This window comes from Epinephelus moara, chromosome 3, assembly GCF_006386435.1.
Source record: "Epinephelus moara isolate mb chromosome 3, YSFRI_EMoa_1.0, whole genome shotgun sequence".
Classification (NCBI taxonomy): domain Eukaryota; kingdom Metazoa; phylum Chordata; class Actinopteri; order Perciformes; family Serranidae; genus Epinephelus; species Epinephelus moara.
Genome location: NC_065508.1, coordinates 8134902 through 8147826, shown reverse-complemented (window position 1 = coordinate 8147826; position 12925 = coordinate 8134902). Strand labels below are relative to the sequence as shown.

The 12925-nt window shown below is 39.7% G+C and overlaps 1 protein-coding gene across 3 annotated transcripts in view; it reads right to left on the bottom strand.

The window, feature by feature from the left end:
• The window catches only part of jakmip2 (janus kinase and microtubule interacting protein 2), a 37640-nt gene that overhangs the window by 17729 nt on the left and 6986 nt on the right, over nucleotides 1–12925 (bottom strand). For all 3 annotated transcript variants that reach the window (XM_050040538.1, XM_050040539.1, XM_050040540.1), the window contains exons 2-4: nucleotides 2710–2957; nucleotides 1025–1279; nucleotides 473–715 (exon numbers count right to left, since the gene is read on the bottom strand). In XM_050040538.1, coding sequence (XP_049896495.1) covers nucleotides 473–715; nucleotides 1025–1279; nucleotides 2710–2838 — 627 coding nt within the window. In that variant the 5' untranslated portion in view covers nucleotides 2839–2957. The remainder of the gene's footprint in view (nucleotides 1–472; nucleotides 716–1024; nucleotides 1280–2709; nucleotides 2958–12925) is intronic.

Below are 12925 nucleotides of genomic sequence, written 5' to 3'. Positions count from 1 at the left end.
ACTGATACCTTTAACTGGCTATCATTTTTCCCTTTACGGAAATGGTGCCCCACGAGGTGATTTAATGTTAATTAAGTCACATTATTTAACATAATTATTAATTATTAATAATAATTATTAATTATTTCCGATAGCCAATTTAACCCCAACATATTTGGTGCCTCCGCAGAAGCCTAGTGTGTTGACCCCAACATTTATGGTGCCGCCGAGTGAGGTAAATATATGTTGACCCCAACACGGGTGTCTTATCGTATAGTACAGGCACTTTTCTTTTAACATTTGGTACATTTCCCTGCAGCTCTACTACTCTTTCAGATAGTTCACAAGAAACTTAAATGTAGCTGATGTGACAGGACAAAAATCTACCCCACTGCACTCCATCCCTGCTCCCATGCTGCACAGATATCCAACATCTGACAGTGGTTATAATCATGTCAGCTGTTAAGTATTCAGTTACAGTGACTGTGCCTACCAGTCTGCGGATGTCCCTCTCACAGTCCCACTTGATCTTGGAGATCTGCTCCTGGTGCTGCTGGTGCTCCACCCGCAGGTCGCCAGCCTTCATCTTGTCAGACTGGATCATGGTGCTGAGAGCCTCATCGGTCTGCTTCTTGAGACTCTTCAGCTCGGCGATCTCCTGCAAAAGCTTCACTCTCTCCTGGTCAAAGAAGCGGCGTGCGTCTTCCTTGGCTTCCAGGGTCAGCGCTGTGCGCACCTGAAGAGGCAGGGGCGGGAAAGAAGAGGGGTGTTGATGAGGTTTGGCAGGATTTCCTCGTAACACTTGTCAGGAGTTTTTTTTAGATTATCTGGGGGAAGGAAGGGTGAGTAATGAGTATTTATTTCTAGTGCTCCCCTATCTGGAGCTTTTCCTCAGAAGTGAAGGTGACTGCCCTCTCTGTCCTGGTTTAGTTCCACAGCTGCTTTGGGATTTTGTTTTGGGAGAAATGTATCGGTTTATTTTGGCACATCTCATTCACAACTGCAAAATCAAACATTAGCTTCTCTTCCTCTTTTTTAACCTCACCTTCTCTCCGCTGCCGTCGCGCATGGCGTTCAGCGCAGCTTTGAGCCTCTGGTTCTCCTGCTCTTTGATTTTGGCGTGGCGGGCCAGCTCCTGCTCATGTTGCCGCGTCAGGTTTTCCCTGAGAGCCTGGAGCTCCTTTTGCTTTTCCTCGTGCCACTTGGCCCGCTGCTCTGTCAACATGGCAGTGTGACGGTGCTGCTCCTGCTCTCGCACCCGCTTCACCTCCTGGACCTTGTCGCGCTCTAGTTTGCTCACCTTTGAGAGGAGCGACAGAGAAAGAGGAACGGGGTTATTTTAAACAACTGCCAGGTGTCAGACATTGCTTTTGAATATTTGACAAACTGACTTATCTTTATTTTGATTTTCTTCATTTACTTAAAATTGTTTCAGTTGAGGTTAAAATGTCAATCTTTTTAAGGGTGTAGTAATGGTCTAAAACATGGAGGGAACAGAATCAAGTTGGAGGTTCTTTAATCAGGAAAAAAGTGAACACCATTTCATGCAAATATATGAATTTACATGAACAACAATGTGTAAAATGCTCCATTTCTAATTCACTAAGCCTATAATCACACTAAGTTTTCTTGATAGAGATCTGATACTTCATGCAGCACCTTTACTACTCTCCTGTCCTGTTTTTGATTTATGATCAATTGTAATTTTTTGGACTTCAATTGTAAAAGACCAAATGATTGTTTTAACACAAAATCTATCTCCCAGGCTGTGTACTGCTGAAACAAGCTCTACAAGTAAATGTCCAACCTCCGCACTTATAGACTGAACCCTGTCATAGTACCATGATATGTTCACCATCATCACGTCGAGTCTGTGAGAGCACTGAGCCATGACAGGACTTCAGAGCTCAATTCAGAGCTCCAAAAGTAAATATGGTACATTATGGAAGTTATTTTAACTCCTTTCTTTTACATCGCCACATCGTTTTTTGAACTATGGTTAATCTTCCAAGCAAGGTCCAGTGAAGTCTGCATGCCAAGCAGACTCTCTGGAAGTTCTCTGAAAGTTTGCCCTTCCTGGTTCACTTCATGAATTATGCATTTGGACAGCCCTGAGCAAGTGCAATGCGGTCGGAACATTTAGATTTAGCCAAGATAGAACAGTTTGCATGTAACCTGAGAGGTGAAACCAAGTCAAAAAAGCAATAAAAAATAAAAATAGGTCACAAATCAGAAGGGCATCATTTCCCCTTGGGATGGGAGAGATGTTCCCCCTCAGTACGCCCTTGCATGAATTAAAGCACAAAGTCTCGAATGTAAGAGAGGTGTCGCACTTTGAGTCCTCACTGGCATGTGGCCAGTTTTGTACATGTAACATACAGCAAACTAATGTAATACACGGTGTTCTATAGTTTACTGAATGAATGTATAGTGTACAATGAAGTCACAATGCAGCGCTTTACCATTAACTGAAGATGTGAAACTGTAACACAAGCATGACATTTAGCTATAGTGTCATGTCACAAGATGTACTTGCACCTGACCATGTGCAGCTTGTAGTGTCCAAAGGTTGCTGTAAACATTCCATTTAAAGTGCCCTTATTTTTTTGGACCTGGCCTTTAAAAACATTATAAGCCAGTGTGACTTATGGCTTTGTGGAAATATTGAGAGTGAGCTACAATATTTGAAATACTCAGGGCAAATGTGTGTATTGTGATTCTGAACAGTACCTTGCATTTTTCTTGGTGTAGCTCTATCTGAATGTCAGTCAGCTTGGACCTGAGATCTTCATTGGCTGCCTGCAGGGCAGAGATGAGCGCTTCGGGCTTCTCGCTCTTCGTACGCCCTTTCTTGGCCATTGAGTCAATTACTAGAGAGGCTCTTCTAATGCTTTCATTGAGACTTCACAGAAACTTTCCGAGGCGCTCCCAAGGTTTCCAGTTCCTCCTCTTCCTCATTCTCCTATCAGAAAAAAGGGCTTGGGTGTGGAGGAGAAACAAAGAGGGGAAAGAATGAGAGAGTGCAGAATGCAGCGGTGACATATGAACACGTAGCTCAGGTGCGGACTAGCTTGGGCTTCCAAGTGTGTGTTTGTGTGAGCAAGTGAGAAGTGTTGGTAGTGAAAGATTACAGATACACGCTAGATTCCAACTCCAAATCTATATGTGAACAAAACAAAGACCCTGCAGCCTCAACTGGGTCTGGAAGGCTATACTGTGGCACAGAGGTGCTTTGAGCTAAATGCTAATATCAGCATGTTAACATGCATTAGCATTATGATGTTTAGCAGCTTGTTCATCATGTTCACCATCTTAGTTTAGCATTTAGCAACATTATCCGCTACTTGCATTTATACACCTGAATCCCTGCATTGTTGACGATCCCGTTGCATTTTGGGTAATGAAGGCATCAGGTTTTGACAAGCAAGAGGAATACATGGAATATAAAATAAATTGTTTCTGGTTCTGCTGCTTAAATGTTGATCCTTTTCTTCTGAACACTGTCCATTGTGAGTCTGTTATTGTGTAAGTGCATTGTGGCAAATGTCCAGTGTGTAGGATTTAGTGGCATCTAGCAGTGAGGTTGTAGTACTGAAACTGTGTGGAAGAAATAAGGTGGCCGACGCTAAAATGCAAAAACACAAATGGACCTATCAAGAGCCTTTCAGGGGCCTAAACATAGACAGTGCAGGCAGTGTGGTTGCACTGGGGCCCGTGAGGTGGGGGGCCCATAGAGATTTGGCTCTCCAACAATGTTTTAGGTGGAGAATGGGCCCTTGTGAGTTTTCAGAGGAACTCTCATTAAAATTAAAAGCCGTGTCATTTGCTATACATGCCCTTGAAAAAGGCAAACCCATCTCCATCATGTTTTTTTTTTCCTTTGTTTTTGTAAAGTAGTCAGTAGCATCTATAACAAAATTACAAGCTTATTCCAAGTAAACTATAATTAACTATTACTACTTTGGTATTTTTTATGATATACAGATATTCAATGATGATTACTGGGTAATATGTATGTTAACGTTATCCAGTGTCTAGTCTCTTATCATGTGGCGATTTACTATTGGGCCCATCGTAACTACCTTACGCCACTGGAGCCACTGTTTTGTTTGTCCATTATGGGCCACTGTAAAACAGCCCCATTATGACCTAAGCAGACATAGACGGCTCATCCTATGGTAACAAAAACACAACGATTCTTAGTTTCACGTGATTCTTACATAATTATGAATATTATATGCCATTTTTGCCAATAGATGCCCCTGAATCCTACACACTGAACCTTTAAGGGATGTTCAAAGTAATTACAATTTTTGTGGGGAACATGAATGCTGCACCAACTTTCAAGGCCATTCATCTAATGAAGACAACATATTAAAGTTATAAGTTAAAGCAATTATTTCTAACATGTTCCCAATATGTTAGAAGACAAAGATGACACAAAGAAGCACAATATGTCCAATAAAAAAATTAAACAAACACAATCCTGAAATCCAAAAACACAAAAAAGGACAGCTAAAACAACAATGTCATTTCAAAATTCATTATAAATCTGTTACCCTGTTCCTTATGTGCTATGGTAGTGGTACTACAGTAGTAAGTGATTAGTAATAATGTTACAGGCTTAAAGAAACTTCCATTGGGTTAACAAGTAGGCCATGAAATGATCTTGATTAAACAGTCATGGATGTGTAAAATACTAGAAGCATGCCTTTTGGAACAAATGGTTGTCTGGGTACGCAGACTCAGTGGTTATCCTTCCTGCCCTGCTATTTGCCTTTTCTTCCTGCACTGTTTGAGGTCAGCTGAAAGCCAATGACCTGCTGAGTGCTGCAGACAGACATGTTTAGGGAGTACACTAATGTAGCGGGGCTCAGACTAACGCAATGAGAGAGACTGAATGCTCTGAGCCATCCCATATCACTTTGTGAGACCATTAACATTCAGGTTGACATGGGAAGGACAATTTTCTTTTTAAATTCCCAACATATTCTGTCATCCTGTCAGATTAAGTCTGCATTACCACAATGTGTGTGTATGTGTAATTCAAACTTTGCAACATAGGTAGAAAAATAAAGTTTCATAAAGCACATTAAGTGTTTACCACAGAAATACACATAATACATAATCTGTAAGGCGTCTTCCATCAGATGAAAAAGCCTGGTTGGAAGAAGAGACGGGACCTTTATTATCTGTGTGTACAGGGAACTCAACTGAGTCTGTGTTTGCACAGCCCTCCCTACCTACACATCCACATACAACTGTCCTTACGTACAGTACAAGCTATTCTTTGGTGGGGTTCAGACTCCAGACTGCTACGAGGAGAACTCAGAGGCTATTTTGAAATGTTAAGATAAGATAAGATACACCTTTATTGATCCCATAATTGAGAAATTCCAGTGTTATAGCAGTCAAGGGGAAAGAGTCAGATTAAAAATTTCAAAATTTAAACTTAAAACTTAAAAAACTAGGCATGCAAAATAAGTACAAAAATACAAGAAACGGCTATAAATAACAATAACAATAACAATAACAACAATAATTATAATAATAATAATAATAATAATACTGAGATGTTATGTCAAATAATAGTGTGTCCCCATTACACAGAGACCTATAAACTCACTCAAGGACACTTGACAGATAAACAGATGTCAGTGCAAATGTACTACATTTTGCGTTCAGTGTCATGGATTGAACCTTACTGGTTGGCTAAACAAATGCAGTTGGACACAATGTGACTGTACTATTGATTCATTACAAAACAAACCAATCTCTACAGGCACTTGGCATCAAAATTATGCTTTAAAGGAATATTTCACCCACTAAATGACCATTTATATATGAATTTTCCGGGCTGTGTGTTTAATTCATGAAGAAAACCTTTTTGTTCTCACATGCCTTTGGTGAACGAAGAATCCAAAAACAGCAAACATTGTTGATTAACTGAAGTCATTGGGGGGCTCAGCACTTCCCAAACATGTAGCATTAGCTTCCCTTTAGCCCAGGGGTCAAGGTTAAGTTTTTTTGTTTGTTTTTACTATTTTCATTTTAACTAATCATTGTCATAGGCCTAAAGAAATTCTTACATTCTCAAGTTGCAAAAATGGGTAACCTATGCACTGAATTTAAAAAAAAAGTTTTAACATTTTGTCAACTCAAATGTGCGTCTGCGTCATATGTCTACGACCTGGCACCTTTTCCACTAAATTCTGCCAAACCTCAACAGCAGTGGCTTGTTTTGAACCTCCCCAGCTAGGCTAGCAATGGATTCCAAATCTATAAAAGTAAAAGTCTTAGAGGAAAATACAGAATTTAATAGTGCATGGACAGATCTATTTGCATTCGCCACAAATGCAGCAATGTTAAAATACCACATAATGATAAATAGCCCACAGAGGAGCCATATTGTGGTAAAACATATTTTTGAATGCTCATTTAGACCTATTTTTAATGCTGATAGGCTCATTTAGACTTAATACGGAGTGTTACCATAAGGCTAAAAATGTTTTGTGGCTCAAGGCAGATTTCTTTTTAATTATTTTTGGTCAAAAATGTCTCTTTTGATAGTTGAAGTTGCTGACCTTTGCTTTAGCCCTTACTGACCGGAACTAAAAGGGTAACTTATCCATGTTTTTACTTTCAGTCTCTTTCAACAACCACTGGAACAATTTACAACTTGTTAGCATAAATGTGTGGTTACAGTAACACTTATTTTAAATGTACCATTGTTGCCTAAAATTCCTCTAAAATAGGAACTGATATGTACCTGTAACCTCTTGGGAGAGGGATTTGGAAAGGACAGTGTTGTTTTATAGCATTACCATGTTTTATTTCAAAGATTTCTCAAAACTCTACCCAGCTATGAAGCTACTTTATAAATATTTACTGATTTTTTTCCTAAAGATTTGAATTACTGAGTGGATACTCACCATGGGCACAGTGTCAATGTTTTGTAATTTCCTTAAATTCTATTAGTTAAAACATCCCCAAGGTTACACTTAATACTTTAATAAATGGTGTTAGATTGTGCACACTGTATGGTACTTGCACAACACATTTCTTGCACATTATGACATGCATGGGAGCTGTGATTGGGGTCAGTCAATTGATTAACCACTTGAGGTCTAACTATCAAAAGGTCACTGGTTCATCACATTTGTTTGAAGAATCTACAGACACAACAAATAGCCTAGCGTACAGCATGTGCTCATTGAAACTGATCCTTATTTGATTGTCTGCATTTTATGCATTTCTTGAATTTCTATTTCAATTTGTGGTGACATTAAAATCAGATAGTATTACATGATATTATTATTGCACATGCTAATCTCCTATTACACTAAATAAGGTTTTCTCAAAGTTTGGCTCTTTTATCAGTGTAATTTATGTACTTGCATGCTGAAGGGTTTCCTCACTGTACTCTTATTAACGACCCACAATAGTGCACATGCATATGAACGTGCACACCATGATGCATAGCCATGATGACTCAAGAGGAGTTGGATGGTGTCCGTCATAATCTGAGGAGGGATGACATAACATCGCTTAAAAGATTTTGAGATGCAGATTAGAGATGAAGCGTGATGATCACATTTAGTCAGCACGGGCTCGTCACGCTGCGGTGTTACGGGGCCCTTTTAAAAGGGTTCCTGCTCTTTAAGCATCACTTATTGAGGTTGTCCAAGAATACATTTACAGAAACCACTGGACCAGTAACTGTGCACGGGTTACTGTGTATGCCAGCGCACTGTGTGGAAAAGGAGCAAAGTAACTCTGTCAAACATGATTGAAAATGTTGAAGACGTTCAAACACTTGGGTCATGTAACAGATTCACACCTATAATCTGCCAGTAATCAGTAACTTCAGGCTAACTTGTGTGTGTGTGCTGCATAATGTCATTGTATAGTGTCCACTTTCACACAGAAACATATAAAAGGGAATGGATGCTTTTCTCAAATAAGCACAACATAGCAGCACAGTATTGCTGTATTTACACCTCACAATATTTGTGGCAGCAGTTAATATTTTTCCTGGCAATTCATTTATAATATTTCAAATTAATCAGCCAATCATATTTTATAAAATGTCAAGTCTATATGAGGTTCCACAGCCCAAAGTGACGTGTTAAAAAAGCCAGATTTCAAGAGTGACCTGGCCAAGACGGCAGCATTAAAGGGGAACTAATGTTTTTTTCAACCTGGGCCCTATTTTCCGATCTACTTTTGTCTAAATGAGTGATAGGATGTTCAATATTTGACATTTCTCCAGTATGAAGCTAGGGCTGACCTGCCTGCAGCCCGTGAGCACGCGCTATATTAAATAATAGGGCACTCAGACAGCGTCAAACAACGTCAAAATACGTCCACTAAAAGTGCATTTTTTCCACACAGATAGGCTCGGATTGTTAGTATAATTATCCGACAACATAACGGAAAGGAGAAATGAACGTCTGTGTTTACCTTCAGCTGGATTCGGACATGTTCCAATGCCTGTTGCAATTTTTTATTTTTTTGAACTTTTTATTTTGCTGTGCAGTTCATACATTCGTCTGTTCACAAATAAGCATTTTGCATTTCTCTAAAAAAAAAACAGAAACAAAACAAACAAACAAAAAAAATAGATATACAGTAAGTGTGCAAGTGATAAAGATATAACCATTTTATATGTTTTTAGTACAATTTCATTTTTATTTGTTTTTCTCCTTCCCTTACTTTAGTTACAGGGCTCAAAAGTAATATTTTCTGTTGCAATTTTAGTATATGTACTACTGAAGTAACACTGCTCCCTCTCTCTCCTCGTCCGCTCTTCAGTTTCAATGAGCTCTGCATCCGTGTACGTCCGTGTACTCTGTGTTCAAATAAAAACTGGCGGTCATCAAATTCAAATGGCTCATCCAGATCCAGTTGGTCAAAATTGGGTAAAAATTCGGACATGTTTGTTGTGGCAAGTCAAAACACTCACTCAGAGAGTGAAAGTCTGGCTCTGAAATCTCACGTCTCGCGAGATTTGAGTTGTTGCAGAAAGTTACCGCTGGAGTGACCTTACAAACGCGAGGAGTTACTCTATTTGGAGTAGTCATGGCTGAATTTTTACCCAATTTTGACCAACTGGATCTGGATGAGCCATCTGAATTTGATGACCGCCTGTTTGTATTTGAACACAGCGTACACGGACGTACACGGAGCCGAGCTCATTGAAATTGAATTGCAGACGAAGAGAGAGAGGGAGCAGCAACAGGCAGAGGAACATGTCCGAATCCAGCTAAAGGTAAACACAGACGTTCATTTCTCCTTTCCATTATGTTGTCAGATAATTACACTAACAATCCGAGTCTGTGTGAAAAAATGCACTTTTAGTGGACGTATTTTGACGTTGCTTGACGCTGTCTGAGTGCCCTATTATTTAATATAGCGCGCACTCACGGGCTGCGGGCAGGTCAGCCCTAGCTTCATACTGGAGAAATGTCAAATACTGAACATCCTATCACTCATTTAGACAAAAGGAGATCGGAAAATAGGGCCCAGGTTGAAAAAAACATTAGTTCCCCTTTAACATGGATACAACAACAAACACAAACAATACAGACACATACAACTGTCACACACTACAAATAAGTGATTACAATATCCAGGCAATATGCAATACACTCATGATCAAACTCAGTGGAACATCTTGTACGATTAAATGATTAAATAATATAGGATTATATATTAGGACAAAATGTACTGAGACTCAGCCTATAAACTACTTGACTCACCCCCTGAAAAATCATTACTGACACAGTTTGTCTGCATCAGACCACCTGACTCCCAGACTGAAATCTTAATGTGTCTCCTAATGCTTAATGCACATAGGATGAGAAATAATGATACAGTCATGGATTCTCTATGGAAGAAATCTTTGTTTTTCAAAGTTACTTCCATGTATGACACAATATTGGCTCATCATTTACTGTTTTATGCCCAGCTCAGTCAGGAGCAAAATAAAGAAGGAAGATCCACACAGCAACAATTTAAGTAAACAGGTAAACCAAACAAAGGTGCCAGCCTGCAGAGACGGCCATCTTGGAACCACCCTGTTCATATAGGCTCCCACTATGTGAGGCCAATTAATTCCTGTGAGGTGGGAGGGGCCAAACAGGTAGTCATATGGCCCAGGGCCAACACAACTGGAACACCAAACAAGTTCACCTCACAAGGGCTCACGTAGAACTCAATGTCACATCCACACCAGTCTGTTGTCCTATAAGTAGAGTCCATTCCTCCCTTTGCTTTGCTTACGTGTCATCCTTACTCAGCATTCCCTTCTCCAACCTGACAGCCTGAACATGCAGAGTTGGTTTAATATTTTAACACTCGAGGCTACAGCAGCAGATTTCTCTTCCATACAGTAAAGGGAAGGTTTACCCAACAGCTGCCTCTTTAGTAAGCTATTCATAGCAGCTCATGGACTGCACTGAGGCGGGAAGTGAGCTTCTTCAACCTGCCCTATACATTTCATAACACTGCATCTGCTGGTTTTCTCTCATACGAGATAGTTATTTTGGTTTCTGCTTTTTTTTTTTTTTTTTTACAAATAATTATTATATTGGTACCACTATCTGGTGTAAAGCGCCTGTTATGAAAGGCATAAAAGATATAACAAATGGCTTCTTAATGGTTGATAATTCATTTAGTGATGCTTTACAGATATAACCTTCAGGTTGCCAGGCTGTGAAAATCCCTTTGGCTGGTGTTTATCCTGTTTATTTTGTAAAAATGTTTTAAAAGTGTTCAAAATCCATTAACAACTGCTTAACAAGATGCTGATAATAGATTTTGGTTGAGATTCTCTGCAGCCTTTTTTCAGGAGGGTAAGGTTCAGATACAAATTAGTCAAAAGGACCTGGCAACACGCACATTGTTCTTATTTATGGCTGTTCTGTGAAGCTTTACTAAATAGATTATTAATCATTAATAAAAGCAGTACTTCCCACTTAGAAGTAGGGATTGGCAATATGAAGATGTTATATTGTTATCGAGATCTGGGACTATATATCGTCTTAAATTTTGGATGTAGTTGTATCATGATATGGCATTAATGGTGTTTTTTCCCTCATTTTAAAGGCTGCATTACAGTAAAGTGATGTAAATTTAACTTACCAAACTTTTCTATTTGTTTTAACGCTTGCTTTAACGCACTTAGTTGATCGTGTATCGAAATATAGCCGAAAAATATTGCGATATAATTTTCAGGACATATCACCCTGCCCTACTTAGAAGACCATTATAAATGGTGCCTTATCGAGAACTGGTACTATATATTTTGGTGCTGCAACAATTTGTCAATTAATTGGTTAATAAAAAAAAACTGAATATCTTCACATTCTGGACTTTTGATCGAAAAAAAAAAATGACACATTTAAAGGGATAATGCACCCAAAAATGAAAATTCAGCCATTATCTACTCACCCTCATGCTGAGGGAGGCCCTGGTGAAGTTTTAGAGTCCTCGAATCCCTTTGCGGAGATCCGAGGGGGTAGCAGCACAACTGCACACCTAATGGCTGACGGCGCCCCAGATTAAAACGTCCAAGAACACATAATTGANAAAAAACTGAATATCTTCACATTCTGGACTTTTGATCGGAAAAAAAAAAGACACATTTAAAGGGATAATGCACCCAAAAATTTTAGAGTCCTCACATCCCTTTGCGGAGATCCGAGGGGGTAGCAGCACAACTGCACACCTAATGGCTGACGGCGCCCCAGATTAAAACGTCCAAGAACACATAATTGAAACCACAAAATATCTCCATACTGCTCGTCCGTAGTAATCCAAGTGTCCTGAAGACCCAACATAAAAAGTGAGCGCGGAGCACAGAGAGGCAGTCAGAGCTACAGGCTACAGTGAGGCTAAAAACAGAGTTCAAATGGCGTTTTTCCAAACAACTTTTTATGTCGGGGCTAGTGTTGTGAGGACTCTAAAACCAGAGCCTCCCTCAGCATGAGGGTGAGTAGATAATGGCTGAATTTTCATTTTTGGGTGCACTATCCCTTTAAGACATCACCTTGGACTCACTGTTTTCTTAAATTTTATATACAATTAATCAATTGAGGGAAAAAAATGGCAGATTAATCAATAATGGAAAATAATTGTTAGTCACAGCCATATTACATTTTGTTGTTATGTATTTTCATTCTGGCTGGTAAAGCTAATAACAATATGCATAAATACTAGTTCTCAGAGTGTTTAAATAAATGTGATGATTCATTTACAGCCATCCCAGTCCAACCGAATACACTGCCGTCATGTGCAGCCAACCACAACTCACCATGACTGCTAATACTGTATTAACCTACAAACCATTCACAGCAGCCAGGTAGTGCTCTGGAGGGGTAGACTGGATATGAATTTGCTGTGAGCCCGTGTCAATCTGATTACTGTCATATTCCATTTTCAGACTGCGCCAAGAAATAATCCCCTGGCCAGTCAAATGAACACAACACAGGCGCACACAGGCATCGTGGCCAACACAGGGCCAGGCACCGGATGTTGCCTCAACTGTCTAACCTTTTGACTTTCAGTTCTATTTTTGAATGTATTGCTTTCACTGATTATCACTCTGCTCTGGGGATATTGATTTTAGGGTTAGGATAAAGGTTAGTTTAACAGCACTGGCCCTTTGTTGGTGAGTTTAGCAAAGGGTAGGAAGCAGTCTCTGCTTCTGTTTCTCACGGGTATATACAAATCATATTCTTATTCAACATCCCCCTCTTCTCACATGTCAGGCTGTGCATGTAAATAGTTTATATTTAAACACAGACAGTTATGATGGGTTATGTCGTATCTCATGTTTAAAGAAAGGCTTTTAAGTAACTGGTTCATTACATAGCAGGCAGGGCTGTTTCAAGACACTCTGGGGGCCCTAGGCAAGAGGCACCTTGGAGCCCCCCCCCCCCCC